Source organism: Simochromis diagramma, unplaced genomic scaffold (assembly GCF_900408965.1).
Source record: "Simochromis diagramma unplaced genomic scaffold, fSimDia1.1 OVJJ01000308.1, whole genome shotgun sequence".
In the NCBI taxonomy this organism is placed as follows: domain Eukaryota; kingdom Metazoa; phylum Chordata; class Actinopteri; order Cichliformes; family Cichlidae; genus Simochromis; species Simochromis diagramma.
The window spans coordinates 1,443,800-1,457,778 of NW_024386785.1; the positions used below are offsets into that span (position 1 = coordinate 1,443,800).

The 13,979-nt window shown below is 39.5% G+C and overlaps 1 protein-coding gene and 1 long non-coding RNA gene across 4 annotated transcripts in view; one reads left to right on the forward strand and one right to left on the reverse strand.

The window, feature by feature from the left end:
- Positions 1-7,397, forward strand: part of slc6a8 (solute carrier family 6 member 8) — a 40,473-nt gene extending 33,076 nt beyond the window's left edge. For both annotated transcript variants that reach the window (XM_040022698.1, XM_040022699.1), the window contains 2 exons: positions 257-427; positions 1,763-7,397. In XM_040022698.1, coding sequence (XP_039878632.1) covers positions 257-427; positions 1,763-1,897 — 306 coding nt within the window. In that variant the 3' untranslated portion in view covers positions 1,898-7,397. The remainder of the gene's footprint in view (positions 1-256; positions 428-1,762) is intronic.
- Positions 146-9,924, reverse strand: LOC120728035. Of its 2 annotated transcripts, XR_005694630.1 has the most exons (3): positions 8,253-9,924; positions 1,775-2,149; positions 146-457 (listed from the first exon to the last, which is right to left on the reverse strand). It is a non-coding gene; the product is annotated as an uncharacterized LOC120728035 (long non-coding RNA). The 2 variants fall into 2 exon arrangements; XR_005694629.1 differs by lacking the exon at positions 146-457 and having other exon boundaries at positions 598-2,149.
- Positions 9,925-13,979: the final 4,055 nt, after the last annotated feature.

Below are 13,979 nucleotides of genomic sequence, written 5' to 3' on the forward strand. Positions count from 1 at the left end.
GCGCATGCGTACATTTTTGATTATTGCAGAGGAACAAATTCAGAAAAAATTTAATGATTATACACTTATTATTACCTTTTGCTGTCTCTTGAGCACACAGCAGAATCATATTAACACTAACAGGCATGGACCAACATTATTCATCAGTTCTGCTGTGACAACATAATGAAATCTCACAGTATCAACACCACAAATCATGTAAATGATGTCAAATCTGTGCCAATCTTCCTCTTTAATCTCCCCTTTCTTCCCGTAGGGTATCTTTCTGTTCCACCTGGTGAACTATAAGCCCCTGACCTACAACAATGTGTACGTGTACCCATGGTGGGGCGAGGTGATCGGCTGGTGTCTGGCTCTGTCCTCCATGCTGTGCATTCCTGTCAGCCTTCTCTACAAACTCTTTAGAGCCAAGGGAACCTTCAAAGAGGTAAGCGCCAGCTCACACTGGACGTGCACGCTGAAACAAAGGGTTATGAATGTATTTAAAAAGCATAGTTACAGACTTACCTCACATGCAGACTTTAAATTGACCTAAAACTGATGTAGTTACTATCCAGATAACAAAATTAGCCATTTTTCTCTCACGAGACCACAAAAAGTTTACATTTAGATTTTATAAGGTAAAAATGTAAAAGGCAAACCTCAGTCTACCTGAAATTTGGTTTAAAATAAGGTTTTATGTAACTGCAATGTATGTCCCAGCGCTCGTAGCTTGGTATGAAGAGCAGAACATGTGACTGGACTTAATAGGAGTGTTTGCATTAGTTTGAGTGACAGCAGAGGTCATTTCTAAGATATCACATCACACTGCCCAACTTTATATAGAGTCGTTGTTGTAACATAAGCACACGTGGTGACACATGTTACCCTTCAAATTCTGGGAAATATACCTTAAATGAATAATAAAACACATGCAACATTACAGATGAATTAATTAAACTTTTCTTCTCTGAACGTTCTGGTTTCTAAGCTTGTTGAACCAACTTTGGCTAAGAATTTTTATTTTACAGTTAATCACCTGCTACAGTTTTGCAGAACAATTCACTTTAACGCCGCTGTATTAAATACAAATAAGTCAATAAACATGCATCATGATAAGCTCAAGGATCTGGAAGTGACAGGTTAAGTCGATGGAGAGGGGAGAGCGAGTACAGTTGGACTGGTGCTGTTGTAGAAAGTCTGGAAACATCGAGCTTTCTAGCTAGCACCTACACCTCTGCTGAAATGGGTTAACTTGACTTATGAGTGTAATAGAGGGGCACATAGGTGGTGGACTGGTTGGAGAAAATCACCAAACTACCGGTTGCTCCCCTGAGGTGCTGGCTGCCACTAGTTCTCCTTGCGATTGCTTTTATTGTCAGCAGACCACTTAGCGAATAGCTAGTGAGCATTTGCAGATAAGTTGTCATCTTCCATGCTAATTTTAGGTGACCATGGCCATCAGCTAGTTATCAAAGCAATCACAAGGATGTTTTAGGAACAGTATCGTCTTTGAGACCTAGTGACAGACTGCAACCTCTTACCAACCAGTTGGAGGATAGCAAGACATATTTTTGTGACTGAGGCCTTACTAAGGAAATTTTGTTGGGTATACGTCTAGAGACACAAAAGTATTTGCTTTGAAATGGAGATAATTTAGTTTGCACAGTCCAGGTCAGCATGTCTAACTTCTAAACAGGAAAAGGTTTAATCAAACCAAGCGATTCCTCCAGATCACATGACTTGCAATCCGTGTGACCACGCGTTTGTTGATGTCTTGCAGCGTTGGGCCCACCTGACCACTCCGGTGTGGGGAGCCCATCACTTGGAGTACATGGCCCCGGATATAAAGTCCTTGAGCTCCATGTCGCCCGGCACCGATGACAACAAAGTCATCATCTTCGAGAGTGTCATGTAGGCAGGACTCCATCCCTGTCCGTCCATCCATCCACCTCCGACCAGACAACCGACAGCACCACACTCGACCTTCAGCTTTACCTCCAACCCCTACAGAGGCCTCAGAAAGGACTCGAAGTGATTGATTAGATTTGTGGACTGATTGATTGCCTTTGCCCTTCGATTAATTGATTGATGGGTCTCCTTGGACCTATTGATCAGTTGGTCTCTTCATGTCACCAAAATGACCAACCCTAAAGATTTTTTTTAATACCTAGAAAAGAACAAAACAGAAGAGGAGTGACACAGCTCCTTCAGAAAGCTTCATAATTCCAACAACCACGAACAACCGGGAAAAAGAAATACTCTCCATGAATGTGGATAAAATGCTAAATAAGGGTAATCTAAAGTTTTCACTAAAGGCAGAATCATTTTGTGTTCTCTAAAAATACAAAACAAAAGAGTGTCTGCTGTCGAGGTCGAAGTCGGAGGTCAGGTTTCCTCCATCACCGATGATCGGTAGTATCAATGCTCTTCTCTCTGGGTGGGTGGGATGAAACGTTAACTAATAAACTGCCATTACATACAATCATCTCATTATTAAATGTTAAAGGGACTTGTGCTCACTGATTTTTATTTTAAAAAATGGCCGTTTATTCACACAGACAGAGTTGTAGACAGACAGACAGACTGACTGACCCCCAGAAAATTAACAGAGGTCATTTGCTTTGCAACAGGATTTAATAAATGACAGGAAATAGTCTGAGACGCAGTCCCGTCGTCAAACATAAAAATGGAAGAAAAGATCAACGGAGAACCAGAACTATCGGGTTGAACGATCTCCGGGACTGGAGAGTAAAAAGTTCAACCTCCTGTTATCAAGCAAACCAGCGGTCCAGGAAGCCAGACTGTGCTCGGAGTCCTGAAAACACCCTCAGACACCCTTTGAGCACTTTGATTGTTGAGGCCCAAATCCTAAAACTCAAACTGATGCCCTGATTCCTTTTGAATGTTTCAATATATCGGTGCAGCTCTGCTGAAGCTAAATACTACAAATCACCAGCTTTTTACTACTGATCCCAGAACAGTCCTGGCTCCTGAGCAGTGTCGTGCTTCTCTGACCGCTGATCTGATCTGCAACAACAGATCTGATCTCAGAGGGAAATGTCCAGAGAGACTTCAGTCAGAGTTATAACAAGGGCTTTAAATTGAATCCAATCAAAAACAATTAATAAGATCAGTAAAATCTCCTCAGAGCTTTTAACCCCAACCAGATGCAAACACACAGATGCCGTCAGCTGTTGAAACTGATTTGAAACTAGACTGAAATCTCACTGGATCTGACCTTTAACCCCTCCCTATCATGTGCCTGACCTCCCTGTGAGGAGGTTCAGGCCTGCGTGTGAATCAGGTCAGAGGTCGGGCTTCGTTCAGTGTCCCCCAGGTCGACTGAAGTGCCAAATGGGGCGCTGCCCGCCCTGCAGGGCTGATCCTAGACCAGGACTCCAGGCTGCCAAAATCAACCTGTTAGCTCTTCTCTCTGCCTCGTCTCTGTCTCATCGATGCTGCAGTCCTCCATCCAAACCTCACTTCTTCCTACTGAACCACTGATGGTGGCACCTTCCATCTCACATTCTCAGTTTCATACACCTAAACTTTTCCTGTGTGATCAGAGTTCATATCATTCTAGCCATTTGTTTTAAGGGCTTCCCTTTGGGTGTAGCTCCTCACAAACAAGCAACGCTGCCTCTGTATGTGGTTAACCTAGTCTCCGCACAGTAATGGAAATTAAACAGTCGCACTCTAGTGACTGCTCTGTACGTAAAACCACCAAGAGGTCCAATATTAGAATCTATCACAAAACATTTAACAGGTTTCTAAGATTCCTCAAGAAAAAGAAAAAGAAATATCGATGTGAGATTGGTTTGAATAAAATACTTTCTGAATTGAAATAAGAAAACTAGCATCAATAAAATGGTAATATAAGTACATCGGCGCTCTTCCTTACACAATGCAGCGACTGAGTAACACTAACTCACATTCATGAAGTTAGACTGCAAAATAAACTAAAACAAGAAATCACACTCACACACTGTCAGTCGTAGACAAACTTATGTAACTGTACACAATTAAATATTATTATTTGTATAAAATTAACAGCAGAAAATGACAGTAAGGGGTCATTTGTATTGCTTAAACTGATAAATATGATTTAGCTGGGTGCTACACCTTTTTTTTCCTTTTACTGAAAAATAGCACGGGGCTAATTTCTAGTGTTAATGATTTTATAACGTTGGAAATGTGTGAACCCTGTGCAAATCGTCTGCACAAAAAAGCCCCATACAGATGAGCAGACACTAAAGTACTGAAACACACTTCAAAAAGTGTTTAAATTTAAGAAAAATTGCTGAAGTGAAATATGAACCTCAAAATTAGCTACAAAAACTATCATCAGGACTTCCACTGATTTGCTTAGTGGACCCAAAATGCACCTTTAGTCTGGAGACCAGAAAAAGACCTGATTTGACTTTAAAACCGAGTCCGTGTTCACCTGCCGTCCAGTCAGCTGGTGGAGAGATGAGAGCCGGAGGACTCAGTGTGGTGCCAAGCATTGCCTTACATTGTTGTCTTAACTCTAGAGCCTGAACGGTTGACTAGCCAAACCCAGAGCCCTACAGGACGTCCTGTGTACGGCTCTGGTTTATATCAAACCAATCAGCAGTCTGCGGGGGCGTGTCTATAACTCTGTCTCCTAGCAACCCCTCACCATCCACCCATCATGGGGAACTATAACAATTAGAATGTCAAATATGCGAAAATTACCTACATTTGCACATTACTGTAAAAAAAAAAAAGAAGAAAGAAATAATGTTGCTAGCACTTTAAAAAAAAGAATCGTGTTAGAAATCGCGTTTTGTTTTACATATTGTAAGATGAATCAGAGATTTATTTTATGGAGGCTTTTATTTTGCTGATACATACAATATGACAAATATATATATATTGAATATCTTTGTGTGTTATCTATATTTGATGCAGTATATAATTGCGATAATGATGATGATTTCTGGCTGATTGTTCACGTTTAGCTGGCAAGCACAAGCAAAGCGGTGCCTCGAGCTTCAGGCTACCTCACTCCTCATTCAGACTTTCAAAGCAAATTTCTTTTGGCTTTTTATGCAAAGTTTTGTCAGCAGTACCGGCTGGTAGCAGGAGGGGATTGTGGGAAACTTTGTTCTCCGACACCAATGAAAACAAAAAGTCATGCTTTAAAACAACTTAAACTGGGGATTTTTATGTTGAATTTTTTTTAAAATTTAATGTTGCTGATACACACTGATGCTGCGAGGTCTTTGACCAGGTGTCTGACTAGCTAACGTGAACAACCAGCGTAGGGCGGGGCTATTATTCCGGCGGGCTTGCTGCGATGCAGTGATGTGAAGACTGTCGAGGTTTTGTGTGGATCTGAGCAAACTTCAAAAGGGAATTGTTGGGTTCTCTCTTTTACTTTTACTGACTTCTAATGTTCAAAGTGCTCAAGTGTTTGAAGAGTTTTAGCTTTAGATGATTTTTATTCTTTGTGTTTTAAATCAATATCAGTGTTCTCCCAATGACCCCCCACGGCTCTCACGTCATTACTTGAGTTTGATAGAAAAGTATGACAAACAATCCTTTAAAGTAAATTTGCTGATAATTGCTGTAACTGCCATTTGAAGTAATTAGGAAGCTCCTGCCACTCACTATCTCAGTATAGTGAGGTGGTCAGACCTGGAGTGACAATGCCAACATGCGTGCAGCTGAAAAGATAAACAAAACAAACACTAAGATACTCCACCGGTTAGTTTAAGACCTTAATTACAGCCAGATACCCAAGAACGTAAAGAACAGCATTAGCCGAATCAGCAAAACAGACACAAATCTGGTTTCTGTATTTAATCTCTGGCTTAAAGCCCTGTTCAGTCAGAATGGATGGAGGTTTTTAATCCCATCAAATAAACGAGTCTGATGAAATGGTTGAGTTCAAAAACCTGCATCCTTTACAACAATGATAAGTCGCCCTCTATCATGTTTGGTTTATGCAAAGTAAGAAGTCAACATAGCATAATGGACACAAACAAGACAAACTCAGTCATTTTCAGACCAAATGGAAACCTAATTATGAAGACCAACCAAAGGGACTTAAAAAAAAACAGTATTTGGGCTGTAAAGTCAAACATCATCTGCATAAAAAAAAAAATGCTTCAAAAACACAATTCTTTGGATTTGCTATTATGACTTCTACTTTTCAATTATATCAATACCTCTGATGTAAATCTATATTAAAAGTTTGATGTTTTAAGAAAAAGCCCATAGTTAGCCTGAGAATCTTCCCGTTTTCTTCAGAATCAGTGACCTGAAAATAATTGTGCTTCTCGCTGAGAAAAATGTGAACCAATCAAAAATAAGGGAACAAAAAAATAATGTATAAGAGAAAAATAAAGAAGGGTTTTAAATTAGAGAAAGAAGAGGAATCCTGCTTATGAGGAGCTTGTTGTGGTTGGAACTTTTACAGTTACTACCCAAATACACAAAAGACTCTCTTACAATTCTCAAAGAGAAAACCACCTTAAATGGGGTTTAAGGGAAAGAGTGCAGAGCTCAGATGAGCCAGTTCCCAGAATGTTTAGGATTCATCTGTCGATCAAACTTTTCATATTTAAATGAGAATCCAAAGCGAGGATGCCTTTTGTGCAGCGTTCTGCTGCAGTGTGCTGGGACGTCTTCTAGGAGCCAAAACAAAAGTCGCCAGCTCAAAAATACTTCAATACAAACCCTTCTTTCAGTTATTGTACACAACTAATTCAAGAACGGATCAAAGACAAAGTTTCTAATTTTTAAAATGTACAGATGACTCACTAAGTTATCAGTAACTAATGTCACTGATAACGGCTATTTCATTAATAAAACTAAACTTGCAGCAATAACCAATCAAACTCACAGTTTAATGTTCAATGTTTGATTTTTTTAAAAGTTGTATTGTAGTGTTCTCGTCTTGTTTCCGGACTGGAGCCTGGGTGGGTCAGAGTGTGAAAAAACAAAAAGAATCTACAGCCATTTAAGAAAATGAACATGTATGTTACAAAATCAATGTTGTTTCATGTCAGTTTGTGTGTGTGTGCTCTTCTGCCAAAACACATGTTGTGACAGAGTCATTAATCCAAAACTGTGACTGGAAACGGCCAGGCTGGATGCTGTAAAACACACCTGCACAGGTGCAGGGAGGTGGCTCTTTTTAGTTTTCCTCACTCAGGCTGAAGTGAGTGATGTCACAGGTGATGGTGTGAACTGAACATGCTATGCAAACGGTTGTGCTTCAGCCTGCGTGTTTCTGGACGAACAATCAGACATTCAGACAACAAAAATGACCCAATGCAGCATCTGGATTCTCACAGTGAGAAATGTTCTGGTCTCATCTGGACTGAAGCCACACTTTGCTATTTTTTTAAATAAACAGTAACTGATGTAACTGACCTTTTACATATGAAACTTTAATGCCTGCCTGTTATTTTCATTTTCAGACAAGTATTTAGAAATAAAAGACAAACAAACAAATAAACTGATTTTTAAAGAGTAAGAACTAAAATAAAGTAAAAATAAGTCAAACGTCGATGTGTTGTACTCAGAATGTGAAAATCTTTAGCAAATTACTTTTATGCAGCATTTTGAGATGCACATCCAGAATGTATCCATAGTTAAATTTTTTTGAGATTTTGTGCCGAAAGTTTTAATGCTAATTTGCAGTTGTAAAAATTAAATCAGAAACGTAGCATTAAGGACAACAGATATCACACCTGAAACTTGGTGATGGAACAACTAGCAGAGCAGAAAAGGCTTTTATGTTCAGTTTTTAAGTTTTATATTTTAATTCAATAAAGTTAAAACTTTTAAAATCTTATGAAAGAGAACAGAACGGATGCTTTTTTTTACATTTAAATTTTATCCCTGAACTTGTCCATGTTGCTCTGACTGTCCGATTGTTCACTTCAGGTTTTTGATAAATGATACTTCGCTCAGCTGGTTTCCTTTAGTGGAGAGCGTTTATTTCCCAGAATCCTCCTGCTGTTCTCAGACCCATGTAAAGTAGATAACACTCACAGCAGAGATGTTAGCAGAATGTTTAGCGGTTATTTTACAGCCGATAAGTTGCCAAAATATTTAACATCCAAATAAACCAGAACTACGGAAGCCTAAAAGGGAACACGCAAAGAAACGAGATGATGCATTAAGGTTTCGTTTCTTGACGGAACAGGAAGGTTTTCTGGGAAAAGCAAATAACTGGTGCTGTGGAAAAACAACCAAAAATATCACTGTGTGAAATATTTTTTTGGGAAGCTGACCTCAGGTGGGATTTTTGCAGCAGTGGAACCAGCAGGAGGCGCTCTCCTCCCCTGGGAAATGTCATCGAGTTTGGGCTGGAAACAGAGACAGAGACCCCTGACAATTAAAACCTGCTGAAATCAATTAAGGGTTCAATAAAAACACTGACGTGTACACAAGATCAAGCTAAAATTGGAAGTCAAGTGAGTTAAATGACTGTCACAGTAGCTTCCACTGAAGGCAAAGTACAAAACCAAACAACCATCCAATCACAGTCAGGCAAAAGTACCGTAGCTAAACATCATCTCATTAATTGAACCCATTCACTGTAACAGATTCTGAGTGAACGTGTACACGCAACAGACAGGAAAGACTTCAGCCAGCAGGTCCTGCCTCTGTCCCAGCTCAGACACAGCTACATGGTGCCCTCAGTGTTGTAACTGTGTCTTTGTGATTTGTGTAAACCACAGTCTTCCATACATAACTGTAGAGCAGACTCTTGATTAAGTAGCTTAACGAAGTAACTAGTAGTCGTACTAATGATAATAACGTAACTCGGGGGCTTCATGTTAACGAGTCACCAGCCAAAAATTTTGCAGAGTCAATGTTAAAGAGTTAACTTTGAGCCCTGTCGGTGTCACCTGTGTTTCATCGACCTTTGACCCCTGCGAGGGTCTCCATGCTGCCAGCTGCTGTGATCACTGTGCTCATTCACCACCCAGTAAACTAACAGCAATAAAACTAATGTCACAACAAACAGCTGATCTATCTGTGTGGTTATTGGAGTATATAAGGTCCACTGAAGGAGAGTTATTAACTGGTTACATCCTACTGGTTTTACGCTCACATTAATAAAACTTCACTTCTTTTATTCACACTTTTTTATTTTGTCAATTACAGACTCAGATTTTCAGGAACCTAAAGCAAAAAACAGACTGATTCAGTCAATGGACGTCTCTCTGTGACCAAGAGGAGAACATTTCATTTGTTTACATAAAGACAAACAAAAGTTAATGATGGAGTTCCACAAGGTTCTTTGCTGGGGCCAATACTTTTTCACCATCACACTTCCCTCACACAACACTGCTCTACAGCCAGAATGCTTCTGCCCCTTATGTAGTCAAACATTGGTGACTGTGGTACTGAAACTGATGCTTTAATCTATTAGTTGGCTCCAGTTTTAATGGGATGCTGCTATTTCAGTGCTGAAAGTGAAAGTTTTTAACTTAAAGTGGGAAAATGTCTTCATATACATCATAACGCCTGAATTTTAGAAAAGATTAGATGCTAATTTTAGATGGCCAGTCTTCTTAAACAACTCATTCAACTTTAATGAAATTATGATTGTATTAATTTTACTATAACAATTGACAAATGATAACTTTTCAACCTTCTGACCTCATATGTGACCTTGTTAGTATCCTTTTTAAAGCATGTAAAAATACACCACAGGTAATGTTTTTATTTTTCTTCCACAACAAGCTTTTGAAAGTAATGTTCTTGAGAGATCACTGGGCGGACTTGGGAATATGTGGCATAAATTGGATGGATTGATGTCTTCTCATCCATACACAGACACGTAGCCAAGTGATGAAACCAACATATCTACACGTATAATATTCTGGGTAAATGCTGAAACTGATGCTTTGTCGCAACATCCTACCCTCACACACCTTGACTTTCCTGGCAGCCTTTGAGAGGGAATAATTCTCATAATTTAATATTTTATAAGATGTCTACTCTATAATGACATTCTTTTTATGAATAATTACAAAAAAGGTGACATATCAAACGACAATTAAAAGGTGAGAAGACAAGAAGCTTATCATTTATGACTAAAACTCATCTAAACATTAAATAGTTTGGAATCGGCTATTTTCAATGTTATATTTTTGGATTCACCTCTTCAAAAAAAGAATAATGTTGTCTTGGAAGTAGATGACTTCTGAAAAATTGTTGACAATTGTAATACAGCCAAACACTACATACAGTTCCTTCACTATGCAGATGACACCCAAGTCTTTATGCACAAGTCCATCTAAGACAGTAAAATTACAAACTTATAAAACATCTGTAGCATCTGTCTGTAGATGGGGTTGTTTGTAGTAACGCTGCCACAAACGATTATTTTGATAGTCGACTAGTCACCGATTAATTTTGCGATTAGTCGACTAATCAGATCATCATCCATTGGACGTAAAACTTACAGCTTATTGCACCAGCAGCATCTGCTCTTATATAACTATCATTAACTTACAGCTTTAAGTGTTTAAGGTATGTGCTAACTAAAAATAAAGACAAGATGATAGTTTATTAAATTTTAATGAAATTTGCAGATTGTTTCGGTGAAGTTTAATAAACTCCTTGCTATCTAAAATATAACAGGACACCGGAGTAAATTCTTGAGCATCTCACACTTCTGATGATCAGCTGTCTGCTTGACGTTTATTCAGCTGTGCAAAAACTATAACTTTAATCTCAGCCAAACCGATTTACTCAGGAACAAATAAAATATTGAAAAAAGCCAAACAATAACATTTTTAAGTTATCTAAGTGACTTATATATCATGTTTAACTGAGTAGCGAAAACAGCGGTGGGTTTGAAAAAGATATGCCGGGAGTCCGGTGTTCTCACGGCTCTAGTGAGCCTTGCCCCCGGCTAGCTATCGAGCTAGTGGGTAACAGACGTCTCCGAAAACGTCGGAACGCTTTTAAAAATATGCGGTGTCTTGATAAACTGAGCAGATATTTGAGGTTTACACAGCTACATTCCCGCCTGAAAATATGTTAAACGTTTATTTTGTGACCCAGAAAGAATAATAAGAGTAATATTAAAACTAACTAGCTGCCGCCATTGTTGGAAACTGCGCTGGGCTGCGCTATGAATTCTGGGACACAGCTTCTTCTTCTTCGGGGTTTAACGGCAGCTGGCATCCTTGTACATGCAGTGCTGCCATCTCCTGTTTCAGTCCATTATTACACTCTTAAATCCTACTACTTATTCCTGCGTCTTCTGTGATCTTACAAAGCTTCAAACGATGCGTCGACTATTAAATTAGTCGTCGACGATTTTGATAGTCGACTAATTGTGACCAGTCGACTAATCGTGGCAGCCCTAGTTTGTATTTGATGTAGCACAGACTGTGGAAATACCCATTTTTATGTCACCTACTGACTTCTAAACTTTGCATTTTGAAGCCTAAACATTTGCAATTTGGCAGCTACCATTTTATTGTTTAGAGTGATCATATTTAGACAAGAGTTATGAATAATTTTACTAAGTTCTGAATAATTTGTTAGCAAACCACATCTACCATACTAAGCACCAGATTAGTCAAACTAAGTAGCAACATTTCACTCAGCAGCGCTGGGAGGCAGACTTGTTGGACAGTATGTCAGATTATTCCATAAAAATGATGCAGAAAGAACCACCACCAGCACAGTGAAGGGGTCCAGTTCCAAACTATAACTTTAAACCTTAACATTACCCACATGGATAAGTTATTAAGAAAACTAGCCCATTATACAATTGCTATGATGGGAGAAATAAGCCAGAAAAAAAACAAGAACAACAAAAACAATTTAAAAGAAGAAACATTTGCACCTGGATGTAAACATGTTATTTTCATCTCTAAATTTATATATTTTAAAATAAGAGTCTGTCTCTATTAACTTCAATGGAGGCAGCTTCAAGTGGTAACTAGAGGAACTGCAGCTTTGAGTACTTGTATGCTAGCTTAATCTTTCAGCCCTGCAGGTTGTTGCTTATACACTGAAGCCACTCTCGTGCACTGAAATGTCCTTGGCTTTATCCATGAGCACACAATTTTAAAAACAGTTAAGAACTAGACAGTATTTCAGTCTGTCACATTTGGTTTACACTAAACTTCATTACCTGTGTGCTGCTCCAGGTGAACAAAACAGGAGGCAGAAGGCGGAGCTGGACCAAACCATCTGCTGTCACCACATGGAGTAGGGGAGATATGGTTTTATGTCAGGGGTGAGGGAACTCCAGGCCTTGAGGGCCGGTGCCCTGCAGGTTTTAGATGTGTCCTTGATCCAACACAGCTGATTTAAAGGCTAAATTACCTCCTCGACAGGTCTTGAAGTTCTCCAGAGGCCCGCTAATGGACTGGACATTTGATTCAGATGTGTTGACCCAGGGTGAGATCTAAAACCTGCAGGACACCGGCACTTGAGGCCTGGAGTTGCCCTCCCCTGCTTTATGTACTGTTTGGTTATTGGCCCATTTCAGTGCTGAACAGCTCACCTGTAAGTCTCCTTCTTCTCCCATTGTGCTGCATAGTCTCTCACTTTCTGGTAGTGCATATCATGTTGTGAAATCTTCCATTTTCGACAATTTCCCACATAAAATAGGTTTTATTTATTACACTAGTGGTCTTTAAACTGAGGGTCATACAGCCCCCACAGGTGGGGGAGAGTAAATATAGAATTAAGAATGAATGAAGTTCAATGAATCCGACTTCTGTGGGGAAAATAAAAGTTTGCAGAAGGACTTGTTTTGGCTGCTCTGCATGCTCTTCTTCACTACATCCATGCATAATGTTTGCGGTCTTCCTCTTTTCCTCCTGCCCTGTCCCTCCTCTTGCTCGACGTCCTGTCTTTTTGTCAGTGCCACTATGTCCAAACCATTTATCACAGCAGGTCTCTCTACCACCTTGTAAACCTCTGTTCCACTCTTGCTGCCACCCTTCTGTAACCAATTGCTCCAGACACTTGTCTCCACCTACTCCACCCTGTCTGTGCTCTCTTCTCCCCCACTCTGATGCACTGTCAATTGCTTTGGATGCTTGATATATTTTAAACTATCTCGAGCCGATCCATGATGGCCACTCCAATCATGAATGAGTTTGAGAAGCAGACCTCTAAATTTCAGAAGAAAGAAAACCTGTGCTTAGGTAAGGTAATGGAATATTAAAACTCTGGGTGTACGTACGCTTGCCTCAATGATCCATTAAAACCAATCATGGTCTACTTCTAATGACTTCACTGATTTGAAGATGTTTTTTTGTGTGTAATTATTTTATTTAAGCTTATTGAAGCTGATTGCTTCAGTAAATTGCAGCCAAACTGTGTCATCTATTTACTCTCACAAGGGACACGGCGTTAAACTGGTTCGACTTGGACTTGGGGGTGACAAACACCACTCTGACAAATTTTGATCTATTTTCCTTTTGTTATCCAAATTTATTCCAGATCATCACAGAGCTCTTCTTACTCAGATATTGTGCACTATATCTGTAATTCAATCTGCCAACAGAGTGCAACTTGTGACCTGTGTGAATATAAAATGACACTTTGCATCTGTTGAGCTTCACGTGTCAAATCAAATATCTGAAAACGCTTTTAGAAGCTCAGCTTGACTGTAACTGATCACTCTCTCTCTCTCTCTCTCTCACACACACACACACACACACACACACACACACACACACACACACACACGAGTCGAGCAGCTGCTAAATATACCTTTAAGTCTGTGTGCCCTCCACTCAATAACGTGTTGATCCTGGAGACCAACATAGAAAAAAAAAAGGACTAAATGTTTTGTTCAGTTCAGTTCAGTTAGTGTCTGAGGTCATAAACTGCGCTTCAAAGTTTTAAGAATTTTCCTGGACCGACTGAACTTCAGTTCTTGAATTCTAACAGTTGTCAAACAGGGCTGTCAGCTGTCTGCCAACCGGACTTTTGCACTGCTGATGGTCTCAACCTCATTAAGAAGGCAA